The sequence below is a fragment of the Mesitornis unicolor genome, unplaced genomic scaffold (genome assembly GCF_000695765.1).
Source record: "Mesitornis unicolor isolate BGI_N332 unplaced genomic scaffold, ASM69576v1 scaffold1061, whole genome shotgun sequence".
In the NCBI taxonomy this organism is placed as follows: Eukaryota; Metazoa; Chordata; class Aves; order Mesitornithiformes; family Mesitornithidae; genus Mesitornis; species Mesitornis unicolor.
In genome coordinates, this window is record NW_010165561.1 from 29,894 (window position 1) to 53,144 (window position 23,251).

At 37.7% G+C, this 23,251-nt stretch overlaps 1 protein-coding gene across 4 annotated transcripts in view; it reads right to left on the reverse strand.

Moving 5' to 3' along the window:
- ZFYVE28 (zinc finger, FYVE domain containing 28) overlaps positions 1 to 23,251 on the reverse strand; it is a 74,684-nt gene that overhangs the window by 25,023 nt on the left and 26,410 nt on the right. The window contains exons 6-10 of one of the 4 annotated variants that reach the window (XM_010194649.1): positions 22,987 to 23,088; positions 14,728 to 15,987; positions 12,871 to 12,885; positions 7,394 to 7,434; positions 3,522 to 3,549 (exon numbers count right to left, since the gene is read on the reverse strand). In XM_010194649.1, the coding sequence (XP_010192951.1) occupies positions 3,522 to 3,549; positions 7,394 to 7,434; positions 12,871 to 12,885; positions 14,728 to 15,987; positions 22,987 to 23,088 (1,446 nt within the window). Of the gene's footprint in view, positions 1 to 3,521; positions 3,550 to 4,919; positions 5,025 to 7,393; positions 7,435 to 12,870; positions 12,886 to 14,622; positions 15,988 to 22,986; positions 23,089 to 23,251 lie in introns of all 4 variants that reach the window. The other 3 variants (XM_010194646.1, XM_010194647.1, XM_010194648.1) reach the window with 3 other exon arrangements.

The window sequence follows — 23,251 nt, forward strand, 5'->3', positions numbered from 1 at the left end:
ATGGGTATGAAATTTGTGCTATAGCTTTGATAGCACAGATTAATGCACAGAGCTTTGGACCATGAGATGAAACTGAATTCTCCTGTATAATTCACAGTCCTGCTGAATTTCTCCTTCTTGCATCCTGTTGGAAGCACTGAGTTCTACTGATGAAAAAGCACAGTATAAAACCTGGTTTTGTAAGACACTGTCCACCCACAAGAACCTGGCTCACAGGTCACACCTAAAGGTGATTGATGGTTTTTACTCAGGTTTCTACTCAAATGGGGTCCACCAGGGATCGATACTGGACCTGACACTGTTCAATATCTTCCTACATCATCTGGATGATGGGATCGAGAGCACCATCACCAGGTTTGCTGATGACACCACACTGGGTGGTGAGGTGGACGCATCAGAAGGTAGAGCCATCTACAGAGATCTGGGCAGGCTGGAAGAGCAAGCAGCAAGAACAGGATGGAGTTTAACAGTGACAAGAGCAAGGTCCTGCAGCGGGGACCACACAACCAAAGAGCCCAGCACAGGTGGGACCTGTGTGACTGGGAGCAGCCTTGCTGAAAGGGACCTGGGGGTTATGGTGGCTGAACAGGAGCCAGCAGCGCACCCTGCAGCAACAGAGGCAAATCAGATCTGGGCTGCACCCAGAGGGACATTACTAGCAGAGATAGAGATGTGATCATCCTTATCTACCAAGAGCTTGTCAGTTCACACCTGTGAACTGTGCGCTGTCTCCAGTTCTGGTCTCCACAATTCAAGACAGACTGGAGAGAGTCCAAAGAAAGGCCATGAAGATGATGGAGAAGGTGTCCTACAAGGAAAGGCTGAAGGAATTAGATTTTCTTCTTCCTGGAGAAGGCTCAGGGGGGACCTCATCACAGCATTCCAGTATGTAAAAGGTGGCTACAAAGAAGACAGAGGCTCTCTCTTCACAAGGAGCCATATGTAGAGGACAAGTTGCACCCTGAGAGGTTTCATCTTGATTTAAGAAAGATATATCTAACGCTAAGAGCAATCAATCACTAGAACAACCTCCCCAGTGTCATGGTTGAGTCCCCATTACTGAAGGTTTTCAAGGTGCAATTGGACAGGGTGCTAGAAAATCTCATCTGGGCTTGTTCCCATGACAGGTTGGACCAGAAGATCTTTTGAGGCGTCTTCCAACCTGGGCTATTCTGTGATTCTATGAACTGACTTGCAACATAGCTTCAGTATCCTGCAAAAGACCATCTATTTCTGAAGCAGGTAATAATCTCATTTACATACTAACGTAACCTTCCCCACCTTGCTTCACATGTGAGTTTATACTAACAGGGATACACTCAAAATATGCAATGAAGTAAGTGATATGCAATGAAGACTTGAGTCTCAATACATTGCAGGTATCTCCTTTCACTTTTTCTTTTGTTGACTCAGTTATCTGTCCTCATCATTCCCAAAATAACATTTTTCTTGACATTTTCTAGGTCCAGTCTTTCAAAGAACTTAGGTTAATTCTTGGCCTTAAGCATAAGGAGTAATCTCATTCTATTAGCATATGAATAACCCTCACTTAGGTTTCCACTCAAATTAATGGCTCTCTCAGGATCTTGCCCAATAATTCTAATGCATGTTGAAAGCTGACAGACAAATTCCTGTAGTTTATTTTTAAAAACCACTGACTTTACTACTTCCAACACTGAAATGGGTAATATTCCAGCAGTGTATTTTATTAGGTACCTATTTAAAATTCAGTAAGTTATAGTTATATTAAAAATTGTTCTAAAAAATTATATTTATGAAAAGAAACCATTAAAAAGGAAGAACTGGATTGATTGTTTCCTGGAGCTAATATAAGCAATGGATCAATTGCCACTTCCCTGCTGTAGTTATAAACATCTCATTTTCACTCAAGTCAGCAGTATTATTCCACAGTCACACTGAAGTAACAAAAAAATTCTGCATACTCTTGCAAGTCTGCATAAAAACACAGTTTCTCTGAAAACTTCTGAAATACATGGAATACGTTTATTCTTTGCTGAGAAGGCTGACTGCTGATACGGGCACCTCAAGTCTGGATACTGCTTAACGGATGTTTCACAGAAAATCATCTTCCGAACTGGGTTGAACATTTAACTTCTTGACCATCAGACCTCTGAGACTGGAAGAAGGATCCTTCTACACAGATTGGGTACCAGTGAAATAATCAACCTTTCCTTAGCAAAACCATTTGGGAAGCCCTGTGCACCTTTTTTCCAATTTGTGCTCTAGAGAGCTCAAGAAAGGTTTTAAAGTGTTTTCAAATTACTGTGTGAGCACAGCTGGTAATCAAAGTATGCGATCACAGTTCTGATTTAAGACTGAAAAATCTTTGGCCCAGATGCATTTCAACAAATTACACGCTTAACTGAGGTTTCCACTTTTCCACATTGACTAAAGAGGGAAACTACAGCAGCACAACTCCTAATTGAGTTTTATCAGTTTGGTGCCTAAAATTAGGTGGGATGGATATAGCTCAAAAAATTACACAGCGCTGGTTGATGATGGAAAAATACTAAGGCAGTAAATCACAAGCTGATTGACGCAGTCTTCTTCAACAGGTCTCAAAAGGTTCCTACAGTCCTCACAGCTTTTTCCTCCCAATAAAAAGCAAAATTGCAAACAATGACCACTGGGTTGAATGGCAATCTGGGATCTAAAGAGTGGGAATTCTCTCCCTAGGTCTACATGTGGAAAACAACAAGTGTATACATGTGTAGAATTCCATGTATTCAGTACTTCACTGTTCAGATCCATTCAGACTACGCTATTTAATACACTAGTAGCTCATTCAACACTCTGTGCTATTCCAACTACGATGGTTTTGCTACCAGAGCAGAATTGTTTGAAAGCACCTGGGTATTTCCAAAACACACCACAATTTGACAACACAACTTTCAGCCTCAGTATTGGTTATCTAAAGCACAAAGGAATTGTTAATGATTCATGGGAGGTTGAAAGGCCAAATAAATGTATTTCAAGAATGCTATGTTAAGCTTATTGTTTTTCAGAAAAAATAATGCAAATGTTACATTTAAATTTGTAATTGTTCCTAAGTGAAAACATCAAGAAACTGACTACATTAAAATGGCACATTTGAGAGGAAGAAACAAACAATAAAAACAGCTTAGGTATTAACATCAGGGAGAACTTAGTTATTTCAGAAAGGAATAATTTCTAGAGGTTGTCTTTGCGAGGAATATGCTTGTTGTAGTAAAACTCTAGAGAAGTTATTTAAGAGCCAAATAAAACTCTTTGGGTAATACAAGGTAATAAAACAGAGGCTCCCCTTAAAACAACATATTCTAAAATATAATACGAATAGATGTAGTGAATATTACATTTTTATGCACAGATCTAGGAAGATACTACTGTGAAGTAGTAAATTCTGAGCTTTCCCCTCCTTCTTTTATTTTATTAAATTCAGTTGTTAAAAGGAGTTTAAACTTTTTTTAAACTAAGTATTTCAAAAGGGGAAATTCATATCAGTATAGCCAAGCAGGCACTTAGATGTTGTTTTTATTGAACCAGAAACTCCAATAGCTAGATCTCTAGTGATGACAATCAGATACAGAAAAACGGGCAACCTGGATTTCTTATACGACACCCAGGGATGATAGAGCGCTACAGTTCAGTGGACAAAAGCACATATACACATATACAAATACTGCCTTATAAATCAAATTTCAACAAAATTTGAAAAAAAAGGAGAAAAGACAGATATAGTTATGTAAGCATCAACACTGAAAAGAGGTGGTGCACCTAATGAAGACTTACTTATTCTCACTGCTTCAGTTTGTTCCTGAAGAATAACTGAGATTGCTCCTATTGCCTGTTCCGACAGCCCTGTGTGAAACAGTCTCTTTGATGTACACAGTATTTAGGACAACTGTTGCATGCAGGTAAATTGGGTTTTGTTTGAAGAACAGTCAAAAGGAAGTGTATTTCAAAACTAAAACCATGACAAATAGTTTTATTTACATCTTTATATCCTTATTTTAAAAATATGGAACTCAAAAGAAGTTGAGCCTGAAGACATGCACATCCTAAAAAAATACACATTATACATACTATTTCCTCCTTCACTGCTAGGAAAGACCTTTTAACCCCCCTTCTTTCTATCCCCAAACCTAGACAAAATTGGGAATTCCTGAAGTTCAAAATGAAGTGCTGGACAGAGATAAACAGATTAAAAAGGGAGGACAAGAAGCAGTGGAAGATCAGCCTTGATGGAAATAGCAGTATGTCAATCTGTATGTACCAGAGTAATAATAATATTGTATACAATCCATGCAATATATGACATACGTTTATATTATGCATAACCTAAAAAAAGCGAAGAACTCACATTTCTGCTTTAGTACCATTTTTCTGCCTGAAACTTTATTCCTCAATTCATAGAATTGTTCTCATTAAGTGCTCTGAACAAACCAATTAAAGTCTCATGCGGTTTCAGAAAATATAAACTAGCATTCTTAATTTTGCCAGTAACACTGTGAAAGTTACTGTTAACTGGAATGCTCCCATTGGTACTCATTCTACTAAGCATAACAAATTGGAAAAAACATGTTTTCTAGAAAGCCAAGACCTAGCTAAGACAAACATTTGGTACTTATCAAGCTAAAATCTTAAGTCTCTCTTAAGAAATGCTACATAGACAAATAAAAGGGAGATCAATGGACATATACCATTTACTGCTGTATGCATTAAAACTTTCCCATACATAGTTGCCTCTCAATTGCCACAGCAATGAAGAAAACTGCTAGAAAAAAAATGCACCTGCTGTTCAAAAGGAAGAATACTCAGAGGTGTTGCTGTCACTTGATTGTTAATTCAATGAAAATTTTTAACCAAGCATAACCCAATACCATTTGTCAAATCTGACTGCGAAGTGATGTTATTACCTCAGAGCGTATATGCTGGAGAGACTACATGTAGTGACAGAAACACTCTCATAGTCACTGCTGGAGATGGAGCTGAGGGGGGAATCACGTAAGCCATCCTGAGAACTGAAAAAACATACGGAAACAAAATGAACTGCTGAAGCAAACAAAGGCAAAAAACAGAGCACTGATATCTCATGGCTTGTCATGGATTATACAGAAATAAGAGACAACTGGCAGGTTTTTTGTTCTTCAGAAAATGATACAAACCTATTCTATTTTCTTCCTAAAAGGACAGACAATTTGGCAAAGTCAGGGGGCACATATTTTATAAAAATCTTGAATTTAATTCATGTCATACAGTTAAAACATTCAGGAAAGAACCCAGAATCTTACATTTTCGTAGGGTACAGAGGGAACAGCATGCCCATGCTGCTAAGTGTGGTTTAATGTTATAATGAAGGCATAACGAAACCGAAAGTTCATCGAGTCACTGTGTGTTTCAGACACCCTAACCAACGTGCCTCAAGATCTTCTGAAACAGCATGACAAGTTTGATCTAAGTTTCCTTCCAAAAGGAAGGAAAAAGTCTCCGAGAAAGCAGAAAAATGACTCTTCACTGAAGGAGATGAAGACAATGCCCCTACCCCTGAATTTGCTCAGTCCACGTAACTGTATATAGGTACCTCAAATTTTGTGCTTTAAACCAACCAGATGGGCAGCAAGGAGCAGTCCCATGGCAAACCACTGACACTTCAGAGGAAATCCAACAGCTACTGAGTAAAGGATATGAATAATTCAAGTGAATGGTACACAGCTTGTCTCTGGCATCCTTGAGCTAATGAAAAGGCTTTAAATAACAGATCATTTTAGATCTTATATCATTGTTATCAATATAAACTAGGATTAGAAGAATAGCTTTATAAGCACTACATAACTATCATGGAAAGACCAATTTTTTTGTTTCGGTTACAATTTACTGCTCAGCTACTGGAAATTCCACAAGCTAAAAAAAATAAATTATGGTAGATAAGAAAATATGTCATCTTGAACAGAGGTATCAAAGCTGTGCTGGCTCTAGGCAGTGCAGAAAAATCATTCGAGCCTGCTGAATTCTAATGTTCAGTCAAGAGAAATCTTTGGACAACACAGAGAGAAACTAAGAAATACCTTCAGTTAAAAGAGATGTAATTATATAGGTCAGGATTATTTTACCTTACTTTTCCACAGTTACTAGTAGATTTTTTAATGCTCTTTTGACTTGTAGGCGTATGCGGGGTACATGTTCAAGCCAGCTACGTTCCAAATTCTTTTCTTCTACCAAATTTACTATTGTAGCTATTTTTGCAGCTAGAAGTCTGGAAGAAGGCTTAAGGGGAATTCTTCAAAGCAGTGTATGGAAGGTATGTGCTTTAATCCCACTAAGAAATAATAGGATTTGTTTGCATACCTCCCACTAATCGCTTGGAAAATGTACCCCTTCATGTTCCTCATTTCTGATTGCCAATTTGAAAATAAATCCCAAGTGCACTATGCTTTAGTTGAAAGGAGAGCCGTCACAACTGGAAAATAATTTTATCAGTCTTGAACAAAAATCTATTTAACTTTCATTCGTTTTATATAATTTCCCTTGCTAATTCTGCTCATTAGGAAGAGATATATGCATTTAAACAAAGGCTTACTCTTTTATAGCTCATCACCTTTACCCATCCAATCTTACGATATGGTCATGCTACTAAAATATACTTTTATTATCTGTTTTATGGCAGCTAAATTATATTAAAAAACCATTAGCATGTGATTTCACAGCATGATTGAGCAGGAGAAGCTGTCTTGCAAAGATGAAACATATTGTTCAGAGTAAAGTAGTCTTTGAACAGCAGAACCAGGAAACAACTAGCAAACTCAGCACCTTATTTTGTTCTCTCTCACCTTCCCACCATTTCCAGATTTTTCCAGTGTAACAGCCCTTTCAGCTTTTTCTGAAAGATGCCAGCTTTGCTGTCCTTCAGTACTTTCAGTGATGCTCTACCTGATCTATCTAAAATCCAATCAAAATTTCTCAAGAACAGATAATATTTATAGTCCTCATTGTCCCAAGTCACAAAATCCTGAGCTAACTTCGTGGCGTGAACATGGATATTTCTTTGATCAGCTTACAAGCCTCATCTCACACCTCTTCTCTATACTTTTATTTCCCCACATTTGAATCCTCTCTAACCAGCCCCTGTAAGTATAACTTCTTGCCAGCTCCACTATCTCACCTCTTTTTAAGCCTTGTTTTAACAGTTTGCCATTCTAAATTGCTTCATAAATTCATTTTTTTCTTGGTGTACAAATCTGGCCATGCTGAGCCATCTGCTAGTTTCAGGATTAGGATATCCTCATATACTAGAAAGAAATTCTTCGCTATGAGGGTGGTGAGATACTGGCACAAGTTGCCCAGAGAAGCTGTGGATGCCCCTTCCCTGGAAGTGTTCAAGGCCAGGCTGGACAGAGCTTTGGGGAACCTGGTCTGGTGGGAGGTGTCCCCGCCCTTGGCAGGGATTGGACTGGATGAGCTTTAAGGTCCTTTCCAACCCAAACCAGTCTGTGATTCTGTGATTCTATATCCATCTGGTCAGCCAGCATTTGGCAACGTAAACTCCTTGGACACACCTGACACAAACCATGTTCACAGACTTCGGTTTGTTGTAGTAAAAGTAATTGTCAAAACTGCATATCCATGTGCAAACATTTTTCTCATTCCTGTGTGCCAATACAGATTACATTTTTGTACCAGAAATAATGCTTATTTTTTAAAATGTCTATTTCTGGTTGATATTCAGGCTGTAACTCTTCAGATAAGACATTCTGTGTTTATTTAGCATGAAGAAATGGGAATCCAACAACGATAACTGTTTTATACCTTCTCAGTATAATAATAAATAGCTTCTTTTTTTTCCCCTCAAAAAACAACAAAAAAGGGGTCCTGACAAACTCATTGCATTCTTTATCAGTACATAGAGATTCAGGACACCTCTTCACAGAATTTTCTTCTCATTAGCATCTGCCTGAAGATTTACTCAGCTTTTCTAAGATGCTGGTAGATCCTGAGGTGAATTGACCTGCTTTTCCCAACTCATGATTCCTACTACCAGCTGATGGTAGCTCAGCACACACGTTCATTAGCACAATTATAAGAAGAAGATATGGCATGCGCATACAGACACATTCTGCAGCTGGTAGCAGCTAACCCTTTCTTCCTACATCAGCCCACAGGCAACCTTAACCTCATCACATCTCATTTGAAACTAATGCCACGTTGGACTGGAATTCATAGGACTGTTAAAACTATGTAAGGAGATTAAAGTTTGTTTCATTTGTGAGGTCTTAAATGCCTATAGTGCTGTTTTAAAAATTACATTCTAGCATGGGATAAAATCACCATCCTTGCTCATCAAAACAGAACTCTTCAGCGCTTCTGATAAAAACACAGAATAAAGATTTGAGGCAACAGACCAAAGTGACATGGGGCGACGTGGCTGCCTCTTTTCATAGAATACTGGCAGACCGAACTCGCAAATCATTTATTTAAAGCTGATGGCCATTTTCTGTAACTATGCTAAGTTTAAAAAAACAAATTGAAAGCCACCTTTATCCTGGCTTGTGTGCTCTTTTCTACACGAACGTGTTTCCAGCATCTTATGTTTAATTAAATACCTCATTGTTTCACCAAATGGTTTCATGAATTTTATTACTTGAGTTACAATTACATTCCTGATACATCAAGTTAATTGGCACAGATCTTCTCTCTGTCTCTCACACTACATGAAAGCTAACTAAAGCTACACCAAATCCACCCAAGTAAGGAGCTTCCAAAACTATTTTTCCTACTATACTAATTTCAGGAATCTTTACGTGGCAAGTTAATGTAATTCACTGTTGCTGCATCTGATATATGGACTTTGTAAAATGGAAGCTGGTACAAAACACTGACACTTTTTATTTGCACACTAAGGCTTCAAAACAGCAGTCACATTACCAGACACCACACAAAATCAGTGTTCAACAGGCAAGGTCAAACACTGCCACTTTAAATTTGAGATCTGTATTGTTAAAAAGAAAAAAGGCAGGAGGGATTGAAAAAAAATCAATTGATACTGAATTTGAATTTGGCCAGTTGCATAAACAAAAAAACCCAACAGAATACCAGAATGGGAACAGACGAATTTAAATCAACAGCCAGATAAAGGAGTGCTTAAAGGGAAGTTTTGCAGTTGAAAATCTCATATTTTGTTCTAAATCAACCATGATTTCCTTCTTGCTGGTAAGTTCTCTTACTCCTGAACAGCTCGTTAAAAGACTGGTCAGTACAAGACACGAAGCTGACATGTTTCTGTTTGTGTGCACATGCACACATGTCCTTTAACTTGTATGGAAAAGGCAACTTCGTAAAGACACACAAGATTTTCTTAAATCTTACTGTGATGGGAATACTTGGGGAAAGCATAAATTTAAGACATTTAATCAAGTTAATTTGCATTGTAATATCAATCATTTTAGTTTTGATAAAGAAGTAATTACAGAACCAAATGCTGTAAAACTAAAAGGCAGGCTAGAAAGGTAATTCGTGTGGGTTTGTTTGTCTTTGGTTTTTTTGGTTTGGTTTTTTTTCAGATATAAATGCTAGCTATCCCCAAAATACCAATGATTCTTTTCCACGCACTTATGAAGGTGGAATGACTTATCTTAAAGTTGCTGTACTGAAAACATGCACATGTCACATGTTGCTAAGAAGTGGATAAAATAAAATGCAGGCAGAAAAATAAACATTAGAAACCAACTGTATAAAGACTGACTCTGTAAAAAGATGAACACCTTTCTAATACGCTGAGGAAATAAAATCTTAAATATAATAGAATACAGACTACTGTAATACACAAATATGCTACAACATATACAAATTTTCACTACAGAATCGCAACACTAAGAAATGGGACAATTTGAATACCAAACTGGAGAAGAATAAATTATTCATCTTATTCTAAAATTGCAATACAGATCAGCAAACAACAAAACATGCTCTTCCAAGGATGCCTCATTCCTCCTCCTTACACTGCAGAAGTATAGAGCAAAATATTCTGGTTTTTAAGCCCCCACAAATAAACATGAACAGCACCAGCATCTAACAGCCAATAGCCACAGCTACAGCTTGCAGAAAGCGTGAAGATAAGAAGATGTCCTCTCTATAAATTTCAGCACCTTTTGCCAAGTTGCAGGTGCACTGTAAGGGGCTTCATCAAAAAAACACCCACAAAATAAATTAAGATCAATTAGACCGGGAAAAAGATTGTATCATTTAAGCTAGACATCATAGATCTGGCAGGGGAAAGGAGACAAAGTGCAATTATTTTTTTATATCAGAACTGTTGCAAGGTCAGTATGTAGATAAACACACACACAACAGAACGGGGTGTAAGACATGAAAACACCAGCATTGTGTGACAATATGAAACAAGCTGCTAAACTCCATAAAACATGTAGCAGAAATTAACAGTTTTACATGGACTCTTCAACTCTGGAAAGAACAGAAAGCCAACTATTTCCAAAGCACCAAAATAAACACGACCTTCATTCTGTAATTGTCCTTCCCTTTGGAAAACACAGGCAGAATACTGTAACAGAACAAGCCCTTTAAAAAATCTGTATAGTTTGCTTCCAGGAGAAAAAGCAGGAATACCGGACACAGCTCTAAAGCTTGGTCTTGGCATTAACTTATATCCTTTTTTTACCCCAAAACACTCAATGCTGCCTGTCTTAGTTTTATCACCTTCTACAATATTCTTACTTTACTCCCCTTTTATTAGTTCTGCTACATGACAGCCTTTACTCACCACATTGTCCCTGCAGCAGATCAGATACTGACCACATCTATGGTAGCCTTTTTTTCGTATTTGCATCTCCTTAATGCTGCTGCCCAAGACCCTGTGCCCTTAGTGATTTTTGCATCCTTGGGATACTTACAAGCAAATAATGGAGAAAGACATAACATCAGCTATGATTTAAAAACTAACATCATAAATTCACGTCAATGCCCAAATCTTAAATAGATTATTTAATCTATATTTTAAACTCCACTGAATATTGAGGCTAGATAGAGAAGCCTGAAATACCAGGTATTTCAGACTTAAAGGGTTACAGTAAACCTGACTGGACCATGGAACTTATACCTATAGTGTCATATTGCATAGCATAAAAACTGATTTACAGTGTGTGTCAATGTACACATTTGACAGCTGCTTGATTCAGACAAGTGAAAGGAAATTTTCTCCTCCTAGTTGGTGACTTACAGTAACTAGAAAGTAAATACATTTATCCATCTGATGAATGAGGATATCCTGAAGCTATTCCATGTATATTAGATTGCTTATTGTTCTAGCTAATGAATCCATCATTCTGAAAATAATCTACCATCTCCAACATTTCCCTTATGGTTAACTTGGCATTCACTAGCATGTAATAGGGAGCAGTCACAGAAGCTTAATGCGATCTTCCAATTTAAAAATACCATTGAAAAGCAGTGATTAGTCACAGCCCAGGCAGCATGAGTAAGAAAAGGTCCACAAAGTTCGGTTTTGTAACAGAATTCTCTTTTACCAATAACATGACCAGTGATTCAGAGGCAAGAACTAAATCTATTTATAGATATGAGAAAACTAAGGATCTACACATACATAATTTTTTAATCTAGTCCTCAATAGATCCCCAGCATCTCCATCTCTCACAGAACATACTGAAGGAGTTAATATCAGAACATTTCCAAATGAAGGAGCAACAACCTACTGACAAAAAACAGTCCCCATTTCTCCACTTCTGCAAAGATGGAGTATTTGACAATTAGTAACAGATGCACTGTAGTCTCAATAATGAATAGAGAGAATTAGATGTAATCAACAAAATAACTGTGGAAGAGGCTTTGGTGAAAACAGAGAAAACCCACTAACTTGTGAACAAAATATTCAAAAATATTCATCCAAGTGTTTGGGGAGAACTCAGGAGTGAAACAGATGAATTATTAACCTCTCATTTAAAACTTCCTTGATGCCTGGAGTTTAAAGGTGTCAATGTCTAAAAATAAAAAGGACTCCAAGGGGATTCAGACAGTTCTATGTGCCTGATGTTCATACCAAGCAACTTCACAGAATATATCCAAAGCTAAAAAAGATGGACAATAATGGGGAGATCGGCCTGGAAGAAGTAACACGGCCTCTGCAGAGGGAGCCTCTTGGGAGCTCTCTGAAGGGGTCAAGGAGCTTAAGAAGAACCGTGAGTTGGCTGGAGTCTCCAGATTTCCAAACAGCTTGTGTCAAAATACCTCACTAAAGGCTTTTAAGAAAACTAAAGAGCTACAGCATAAGAGGAAGAGGCCCAAAATGGATAAATAATATTTAACCACCAGTAGGGAGGAGCTGTTAAACAAACACTCCTCAGAAGAGCAGGACGCACCACTGAAGTTCTTCAGGACCCTGGGGGCTCCGTTTTCACGTACAGCCTGCAAAGATGGGGAGAACGACGGGGTCTGAAAGGTTGCTACTGGTGCAAAACTATCCAGGGTAACAAAACAAGAGCACACTGAAGAACTGCACAGGATCTTAAAGTCTGAGTAACAGGTAATAAAATGGCAAGATGAGGTTCAACTGGTAAACACAGGGGAACCAATTTTAGCATCAGATACAGAATGACAGACTCTGAGCTCACAAACAGGATCTTGGGGCTTTGACAGACAACTTCAAAAAAAACATCAGCTCAAAGTCAAATATTGGGAGCCATTGGAAAAAACAACAGAAAAATAATTACACCACTGTGCAAATCCATGGTTTGCTCATATCTTGAGTAAGTGTAGTTCTGATTCACTTATCGCTAAGAGGAAACAGTAACACTGAAAAGTGTTTAGAGCAAGACAAAAGGAGCGATCAAAGCTATGGGCGACTTCAGATCTCGTAGGCTGTGACTTTTACGACCTGAAAAAGTAACCACGCGGGTGAAGTGTGACTGAGGTCTACAGAATCACAACTGGCACAGAGAGGCCAGGCAGGAGCTAGGAGCCATTCATTAAGCTGTTCAAGAGCCAGGTCCAGAGTAAACAAAAGGACACAGAGGAACACAGACCTACAGAACTCTTTGTAAAAGCACAACTCTCACAGAAAGTTTTTACACATTATTAACAGAGACTGGACTGGCATGTGGAAAAGAGGTTATCACAAGAGGCTGAAAAAGAAGCTTATGTATGTCATTTTATTGCATTTTGCAGGCTTGTTCTCACAATTTTCACTTAATATCCTACCCAAGGCAAAAATTAGTAGACAAACTGTCTGAGTTATGCAAATGGTGTATGATTTATCAGGACACTAATTAAACATACAGTAATTACTTTTAAGCAATATTCCACTTGAAGTGTTGTCAAAGCATGAAATGTCAAAGGGATTTGTGAATTACTTCTTAAAATGAAGTCCATTCAGAAACCCTGTTGTAAGGCCTTGAATATGATCATACTTGCAAGCTTAAGATTGCAAATAGTCAGAATAATGAGGAAGATAAAATTACCTTCTCAAAAACTGAATTTTTTGCATGCTAAGTTTTGTTTTACCTGTAACAGAAATTAACTCCAGTGTAAAGAACTCTTGATTCTATTTCCACCACCAGTAAAATATTTCATAATTCAATGGTAGGTTATTAAAGAAATGCTTATTTCTGTAGCCTTTATATTGGGGTTCAAGCTACCCCCACTGCGTGATCCTAAACTCTACACACACACACACACACACACACACACCAGAAATCCTGCATCACACAGTCTCTGCAGAAATGACACAGTAAGGCACAAAGGAAGAAAGCTGTCACAGAAATACAGAAAACAACAGTAATTTCTATTTAATTTCTTTCCTTTGCTTTATGATATTCATACTTCAGGGAAACTGAGGACATTACTACGAAACGGGTTACCCTCTAAACAGTAAACCAAAATGAAGTCTGGTTTTCTACTGATGTGTGTAGGAATCCTAATGTCTAACCAAAGTTGAGCTGAAGCATGGCATTTTCTTTAACACAACTATTATGCTTTCACTCTGTTACCTAGTTCCTTATGGTTATTCAATATGTAGACCCTTAGTCCATGACCTCTAATTCTTCTATCAGCTTTGGCTGAAATGGTCCAATAGGTTTAAAAGCTGTGTTTGCACTCTACTAGGCTCCTTCAGCACATACATTCACAAATACATTCGTGCCCAGAGGCAACATGATCAGATCAACCCCATTCTCTCAAATGAAGCTAAGTTAAGATACATTTAGACTCCAAGTCAATCCCATGCACTGATGCAGAAGTTAACTTTTTACTATCTGGCAGACACACTTTTCCTGCAAAACAGCAGAGCACAACAGAGCTAACGACCCAGGTGATGTTCGGCAGCAAGGCACCCTTTGTTACATTGAACTAGTAAGATCAGTGTATTTGATTTCAATGATACTCAGACGTTATATGGTTAAAATTCAGGTGTTCTCCAAAAAAAAGCTGATAAAGTCAAATAAAAAGCAACTTGCATTAAAAAAAAGATATTGAAAAATTCCTTAATCCTGCAACACGCTATTTTCTTTAAAATCAACATTCATTATACACCAATCACTAAAGTACAAGGATAAAGGAATTTACATGCAAATTACCACCAGAATATCAGGTTGCTCTTACCTTGAACTAGATCTTGATTTCACATCTTCCTTTGCTGTCCTTTCACTACTAGCATCTTCATTATTGTCCATTTTTTTCTCACATAGTTGTTTTCTCTTCTCCCACTTCTTCTGCTGACTTGAGATGCTTTCTGCTTCTCCCTGTGAGTCATTTTCTGCTCCTACCTGTGAACCTGAGGAATGTGCCAGGCACTTAGAGGAGATGGGCAGTTTTTGCTCTTCTCTGCCAAAGTCTCTTTCTGCTAACAAAGCAGAAGTTTCGGGTTTTAACGTTTCCTGTGCAGGGACTGAATTGTCCGAATTATCTACATGGTCCATTTCCTTAGACTTTACTAACGTGTACGAAGCATTTACAACACCTCCTGCAGAATGTTTACTCTTTAAACCTTCAACACTGTCCTCCCTGCTGTCTTCACAGCTGCCACAGCACACACAGGAATTAATTAGACAGTTTGTGGCAGCTATACTGAGTTTATGGGATTCATCTTCCTCTTCATTTGGTAATGGATTAGCAGATCCAGGAACACAATTAATAGCTGCTTCTGGAGTGGTTACTGGGGATTCTGAGCTAGAGGGAGATTTAGGATTGAATATTACAGTGGCAGATATTTTCATTCCCCCCGTCCTGTGAGCTATCACTTCTGCCATTTCCGCATCATCAGCAGACGCGTCCCAGCCATTGAGGTATAACTGTGAGTCTGGACCTTCTAAACAGCTGCACGAATTCTGAACTGAGATGCCAGACATCTGTTTGCTATCTTCAATATTGTTATTATTGCTTAAGTCACTTTGGGCATCTTTTAAAAGCAAAGTTTCCTCTGTTTGATGGCCGTTCTCGTACAGCAAAGCATCTCTATATTGCAGGTTCTGCTTTGAATCATGGCAAGGGTTATTCACCCAAGCAAAAGTATCACTTACTGAATCCAACCCAGCAAGAGCTTCTCCTGCTCCATCTAGGTCATCCATAAAAAACACTCTGTCCTCTTCATCAGTTAAATCGTCAAGATGGTGTCTTGTTGGCGAAGCTTCCGTGCTAGAATTATTTCTTAGGCTAGGTCTGTGAGCTGGAGATTGACAGATGCTTGGAGGGGAAAGCAGAGACGACATTTCATCTCCGACTCTGTGTACCATCCTGTTCAGCTGCTCCAGCTCCTGCTCATCGTACTGCATAGAACAAGCCAGCTCAGCCTCTGTGTTTTCAGCTTTTGCTGAAAGCTCCTTTGCAGGCAAAGTCGCAGTGACGCCTGGTGTAATGACAGACGGTACCTCAGGATCCGCTCTGACAGGAAAATCCACATCCTGAGAGATGCAGAGGTTGCGTTCCAGTGTGTGCAGTTCATCCTCCGTTAATGTCTGAAGCAGATCCCTGAAAATGAAGACAGACACACATCGCTTTGCATTTACAATCAGAGGGGGCACCGATATTACAGATTTTAAAAGTTTTTACTGTTAGTAAAGTTACGTTCAGGTCTAAAACTCAAGGTGCATTTGGCATTCATATTCAGAACCCACGTGATTGCTAGTGCCTGAATTTGAGATTTTTAAAATGCAAATACAGAGTACCAAATTATTGACATCCTTGCAATGAAGCTCAAAATCAAATCAAAACACACCCAAAAAATGGATCTCTTCCCCTCCCTATCTACTTAGTGTGAAAATGTTGCCTACATTCGATATGCTTTGTAATTTTAATTTTTTAATTCATAAATTTGACTTTGATTACCAAACTAATTTGCCATCCTTGTAGAAGTTTCACACCATTATATTGTCAGACAAAAAGCTGATTAAAAATAGTACGATCCCTTATGCAACACTGACGTCTTGGAAGCCTGTTCACTGAAACAGAGATTGGAACTGGCTCTCTCCCACCTCAGAATTTTTACTCAGTCATTGGGAAGTCAAACTTCTATACAATGTTAAAAACCAAGCAGGCCTGAAAGTAAATATTCAGGCATTTACTAAACTGTTTTCCAGAGACATGCAGAATCACCAGTGTTATCAAGGGTCTTTAGCACTGCAGTTTTGGACTGCACCTAAATAGAGAGTGTTATTCGAGGCTTTTATGTTGAAGCACTTTAAAACGAAAACATAGACACAGGAGCACTTAATATTAGGTCTGAATGTGATCTACATTATGCTTCTCAATTAGAAACCACATATAAAAATATCCTCTGTCAAGAACTCCTGTTGATGCTTTCAAAGACCAGCAAGTACATTTTAAATGAATGGATAAGAAAAGCAAGAACTTTTGCTTAACAGAAGCTAGAAGTCCATTATTCTTCATGTGTTTAGAAATTGTTGGCTAGCAGGTGATATACACCTAGCATAATAACAACAATAATTAATAATAACAATATCAACAGCAGCCCATATTAAAGGAATTCCCTTAAAACAGTAACTTCAGTCTAAAAAACCCCCAAGGAAACATTCAACACATTTCATATGTTGATTTCCAGTCCATGGCTTGTATTCTCAAGCTGTTCACTCAAGACCTGGTATTTTTTTCAAGTACTATCACTAAAAGATCAAATTGCCCAAAGATTGCATCACCAGTATGTGACTTTTGTATTAGCTACCATACAATTTTAAGAAAAATAAGTTTAGAGAAGTATACATTTTTATGGTAATCTACATTCCATACAATCAACATCTTTATTTAAAAAAAAAAAAATCATGCTTTTATATAATTGTTATATGACCCGGAAAAAAATTCTAAGCCTACAGAAGATGATCTTTTAGGAAAAATTGCACCACTGTACCCTTGTCACTTGTTTCCACGTTCTCTTTAATGAAGAGGTCAGTATTTCCTTAAACACATCTTTGAGTATGAAGTTCGACATTTTTTTCAGCCATAAATGAGTAAGAAAGGGGAATGGACAATCTTTGTTAGACCCACTTAGCCAATAGAGCTATAAACCAGTGTTGCTGTCTGGCACACTAGAACACTTTAAAAGACCAATACATTCCCTTCTTTTGTCTAAACAGTATATAATGATACTATCTCATTACTCCATCTTTTATTTAAAAAGTAATCAGTAAATAATAAAAATAATAATTAATTTAAAAAGAAAGCATACAAAGGCAATGGTGAAGGGTCTAAGCTTGTCCCTCACCTATGCAAAAACATTAAAAACTGATCAAACTGCTTAAACATCAGCTACGCTTCTCCATACACCACAATCATACCTTTCTTCTCAAAACACGAGGTAAGAATTAGCAATTGTACAAATAATCGACCACAATAGCAACATTCAAAGGAATCTGCTTTCCACCCAAGCTTATTGGCATAACTGGGAATGAAATGGGCCAAGGGGAAAATTGAATCCTCTGACTTTGAGCATCCACTTTTATTCAGTCTCCAGGACATCGCACGGCAGTGTCCGGGACTCCTGGATGTGTGGGTGTCCAGAGCTGCTGTGCTTCCTTTCTGAAGGCACAGAGAGCCAGACCTATTTGATGCAGGTTTCACACATTCACCGTAAAGTAAGTGATGGAAATACATATTTACTTTATGCTGGCTAGCTTCACTGACTTAAGTAACAAACTCTTCGTTTCTGCTACTAACAACCTCACAAAATTTAAGAAGAGTTGTATGCAGTTTTGAGGCTAAATAAATAAAACTCTATTAAAAAATAAAAATCAATGAAATCAGCTGACAGTTTTCATGCCTTTTTAGGAAAGTCAGATCCACGCTGCCTTGCAAGAGTTGCTATACTCAGTTGGATTAGATGTGGGAGTCTCCATGTTATTTCAGTAAAGAAATAATCCTGCTTTAAATTCAAAGGAAATATGCTCAATTTCCCAATTCACACCAGAAATTTTGCTATTAACAAATACAGCTTGTCCTAAAAGATGTTCGGACAATTATCTTCACTTCTCTGCATAAGAAACCCCTAGACTCACTGGGCTGTTTTAATGACAAGTTTCCTTGCAAGGTGACAAATGTTAGGTTAACTGTTATCTTTTGACACACTGTATATTAGATTATATAGGATTTGCTGCCAACCTTAGGAACATGGCATGTTTTAAAATGCCTATGTAGGTACTGAGAATAAAATGAATGTCAACCAGTATACAGAAAGAGAAGTTAAATCTCACTACTGAAAGTTTAAAACTAAACATCAGACATCATTATTAAACCATAAGGTTTAATTAAGTTGTAGCTACTTCCACAGTTAATTTCCTTTCTGCTGTAGCATCTGTAACTTGTCATTGGATCCAGGCAAGTCCTGTGCTCATACGGAAAATAAAAATTCTCCTGCTGCTTTCATTATTCAGAAGCCACAGGTAAAGGGAGCTGTTGTGATGCACCCTGACAGCAGTGGTGTGCTTCCTTCTCATAGACGCTTCAGAAAGCACTGAATTTAAAAGGCACATGTTGGGGTTTCACCTTTTTTCACTCTTTTTGGCATGGTATCACAGGAAGGCAATCTAGCCTTGAAAATAGGAGCAGCATTTTTCTTCCAGTGGCTACAGCCACTGGCAGTAAAACAAGGCAAGCTCTTAAGATGTACTCAGCCTGTTACAAGCAGCAGTAGAAATGTACTCTGCCTATTGCAAAACCAATAAACATATTTTACTCTACTGCCAATATCCAGGGTGCAGAAATTACCTCTTCAAAGATCCAAGGCCAGATGTCCATTTAAAGACAAATTCATCTGAATAGAGGACAGGGCCACAAAACCCCAGGTGCACTGATCTCCTATGTTCTCCAAGCATCCTGCAGTGATTTTGCTCCTATTCTGACTACAATTTTAAATTGTCCGCTTTCAGAGAACAGCATTGTTGCTATTGCCAGCCTGTGCATGAACAGAGCATAAAAGCTGCCTTTACAGAGCTGCCACCATAACAACATGACGCAGGTACGGGAACGCAATTCGCATCCTCCTGCCTCTGCAGCGCTGAGCCGAATTCAGCACACCGGCATCTGCAGATCTGCTCTGACACATCAACACTGAGAAACCAACACTGATATACACCAAATATCACTGGCATTCCTTTACTGCAAAAGTTTTAAATCAACTCAAAGTTTTAAAAGCACAGCCAACTCAGAAAAATCCACTGGTTTTCCTCCCAAAACTGTGCATACTTTAAAAGCATACCAGTTTCACAAGCTTCCCCACCCCCATTCTTTAACTCACTGACAACAAGTACACTGCATTTGATTTCTAGTCAATAATACAGAAAGGTTTCAGTGTACTTAATGGCATGTTCCTCTGATCCTGCATCACTTGATCTGCAATCTGCCTGATTATGCATCGCCAAAGACCATAGGACCCCGCCATCAACTGTAATGGTCCAGAAACAAGCACCAGGCAAGCAGAGGGCTCTGAAAAAAGGGCAGAATTAAGGAGTACCGCACAATCCTAAATTTGCTCATCCCTGAAAACCTCTGTATAGCAGCCTCAAATGTACATATAGTATAGCTAATATTTTATCCCAAGAACATTCAGCATCACAGGCATCTAAATTAAATATCTATGCATATACCAGACGAAATGCTTTTCCATCCCTGGAAACATTCAAGGTCAGGTTGGACAGGACTATGAGCAACCTGATCTGGTGGAGGATGTCCCTGGTCATTGCAGCGAGGTTGGACGAGATGACCTCTAAAAGTCCCTTCCAACCCAAAGCACCCTGTGATTCTGTGTTTCTGTGATTCTCTATACTTACTAAGCAGATTACAGTAGTTTGGCAGAAATGGTTCAAGTGTCTTAGTCTAAAAAGGAACAGAGATAGCACTACTATGTAATTATGCATTGGTGAGTGTATAAGATACCAATGCTGATGTTTTATATCTTAAATAAAAACCAGCACAAGCACCTTGCTTAGGCATTAACTAAAGCATTCAAAGTCATTGCTTGCTGCTCAACCTTATCAAAATCTAAACAAGAGTCCTTCCTGCTTCTGCAGCCTCCACAATCTCTGTTGTTCTCAAAGTTGCCAGCCACCAACAGGACACTAAAAATTTTCCTAGCCAAAAGATACTTTTCTCTGCTAGCTCTGATTTAATTATGTGGATCCACACAAATACAGTGCTTATCAATGCCTTTAACAGGAGGGATGTTTTAGGATAATACAGCTTACAAACTACCTGTAATCCTACAAAATAATCAGCTGTATATTTGGTGTTATTCCATGAGTTAAAATATTTAGTTGGCTAAAAAGTTATACAACTTTACATAGAACTTTACTGGTGTGTGATCATATGCTGCAGTAAGATGTTGTTCTATGTTCTTACAACAGACACACAACTGCAATACAAGATGCAACTATTTTAACAGAGACTAATATATTTTTATGTCTTAACTATTTGTGATGGAGGCTGGAGAAAGACTCCTAGGAAAAACACTCTCTTTTTGGTATGGACAAGCTCAAATATCTCATTCCATCTTCCCTAACAAGTTTTTGTGAATGTTCTCACCGAGTAGGAATTGCAGCCTGATCGAGTTGAAAAAAAATAAATCTGTGATAACCAAAAAAAAAAATCTAGACAGCTTAAGTACTTTAAAAAGTGATTTAATTATCCTACATGAACTGCACACTTATTTGTATATCATTGCTATTTTCATTCAATGTATTTTTCATTCAGGATTACTACTAAAGGATCTTTTTGAGCTCAGTTCTTTCAAATGTTCACGTTCCTTGAGATTCAGTGACTGCCAGAGATAAAATGTCACATTACATCTTGCTTAATTTTTTTCCTCTGATAAATACTCTCTAAGAACACTTTGAAAAATTTGTCTGCTAGACTAGTGAAATAACATTTCTCAATGCTCACTTGAAAGAATAAATATGTCTTAAAGTATATCAGAACTTCTTCCAAAAACTCATCTGAAAGAGTCTTTGCTTTTTGAAGTTTGCATTGAAATTTGTAGTTATTGAACAAACAAGCATTTTACTAACATGTTTTCCACCCAATCATTAATTTGAAAGTAACTTAAAATTAAACGGACTAAGCAATAAACTGACTTCATTGATTTTCATTTTCTGTGTTGTGAAATGGAAGGAGTAAGCAGAAAGTACAGATTATGAGAAGTGTATTAGCTTTTAAATATTCTTTTGGCTTTAGTCAGACAGTGGAATGCTGGTGAAAATTTCTGTGATATTCATATGTTGAAAATTAGGTATTTTAATGTAAACTTCATGGACTTTAAGCTTCCTTACAATTAATTTTTTTTTCCCACTCTAACTTAAGTTTCACTCCTCAATTCAAGTTGTTGCTCTTTACTGTTTTATAAATCATAATCACTCAAAAAACCCAAATGTTGATTTGTCAGTTCTATGATTTCAATATCAATATCACAAACATACCTAAAATAAAACTATAACTTCTAGACAAAAATACTAGGAAGTCTTCAAGGGTCACAAAAGGATGTGGTCTGGATATTCATAAAAGCTAACTTCAGAAACAGGCTCCTCTGAACCATCCCTGACTGAGCTCACATTCTCCTGCAGGAGATGCCTCACCTCTACTGGGTGAGAGGAGATTAACGGGGATACATTGTCTACATGAAAACTATTCTTACATCAAACCATCCTCATGACATACAGGGAAGGAGATAAAGAGGTAAAAATGGGACACAGGAAGGAAAAACTTCTACCAAATTATCTCTAGAGATTTCTGGGAACAAAATTTGCAGTTGGTATGTAAATTTGAATTCTAAGAAAATAATAGATCTTATAAATCTAGGTTTGTTTTTTTTTTTAAACATACCTTAAGGTTGAATATAAAAAAGCCTGAACATAAAGACCCTTTAAAGACACAGCTTGATTTCTCCAAAGTAATAAATCAATCTTAGAAAGACTTCAACTAGGAAAAAATTATAATGGCCTTTATACTTAAAGTTGAGCCAAATCCCACATTTCCATAGGTTACCAAGACTGAAACATTGGGAAAATAAGGATACATAAAATGATCCTGTAAAAACAGACCCACAATATGAAAAACTGACAGTCATTTCTATTAGATTAAAAATTATCTGAGTATTGCATCATAACATACTGAGAAAATGTAATAATCCTAGTTAAACAGAAACATGATGCTAATTAGAAACAGGATCTCCCAAAAATAAACCGCAATTTTAGTATTTCAGGCATCATCCAACCATGAGGGATATCTGAAGTGTAACAAAATGATATTCAGAAAAAAAGGAACTATCATGAGGAGGTGAAAAGTTCAAACTCACATGAAATGAAAAACTACATTTAGTTATTTCACGGGTTTATCAGGCAGATGAGAGGAAAATGCCATTTACAGTTAACACAGCAGAGAAACTCTTTTTTAGGCATTTATGCGTTCTTTTTTAGGCCCCTAATTTTCAGTCTAGAAGAGAAGCACCTACAATCGTCTTTTATTACTTGCCTTATTTTTCTTAGCAAAGTGTGAAAAGGTCTGAAGAGTTCAGACATATCTTCTGGTTTATGGTCCAAGTTTAATGGTCCCTCGGAGTAGACGACAAGGCCACTAATTCAAACGCATGCATGAACACACACAAAAATGAAAATTTCATTACACAGAGCAACCACCGAATAAGCAGTCAGAAGAGCAACTGTATATAAACATTAGAACTACCTTCAAGTTACATACTGTTATCTCTTTTTTGTCTTATTCATCCACAGTTAGAATT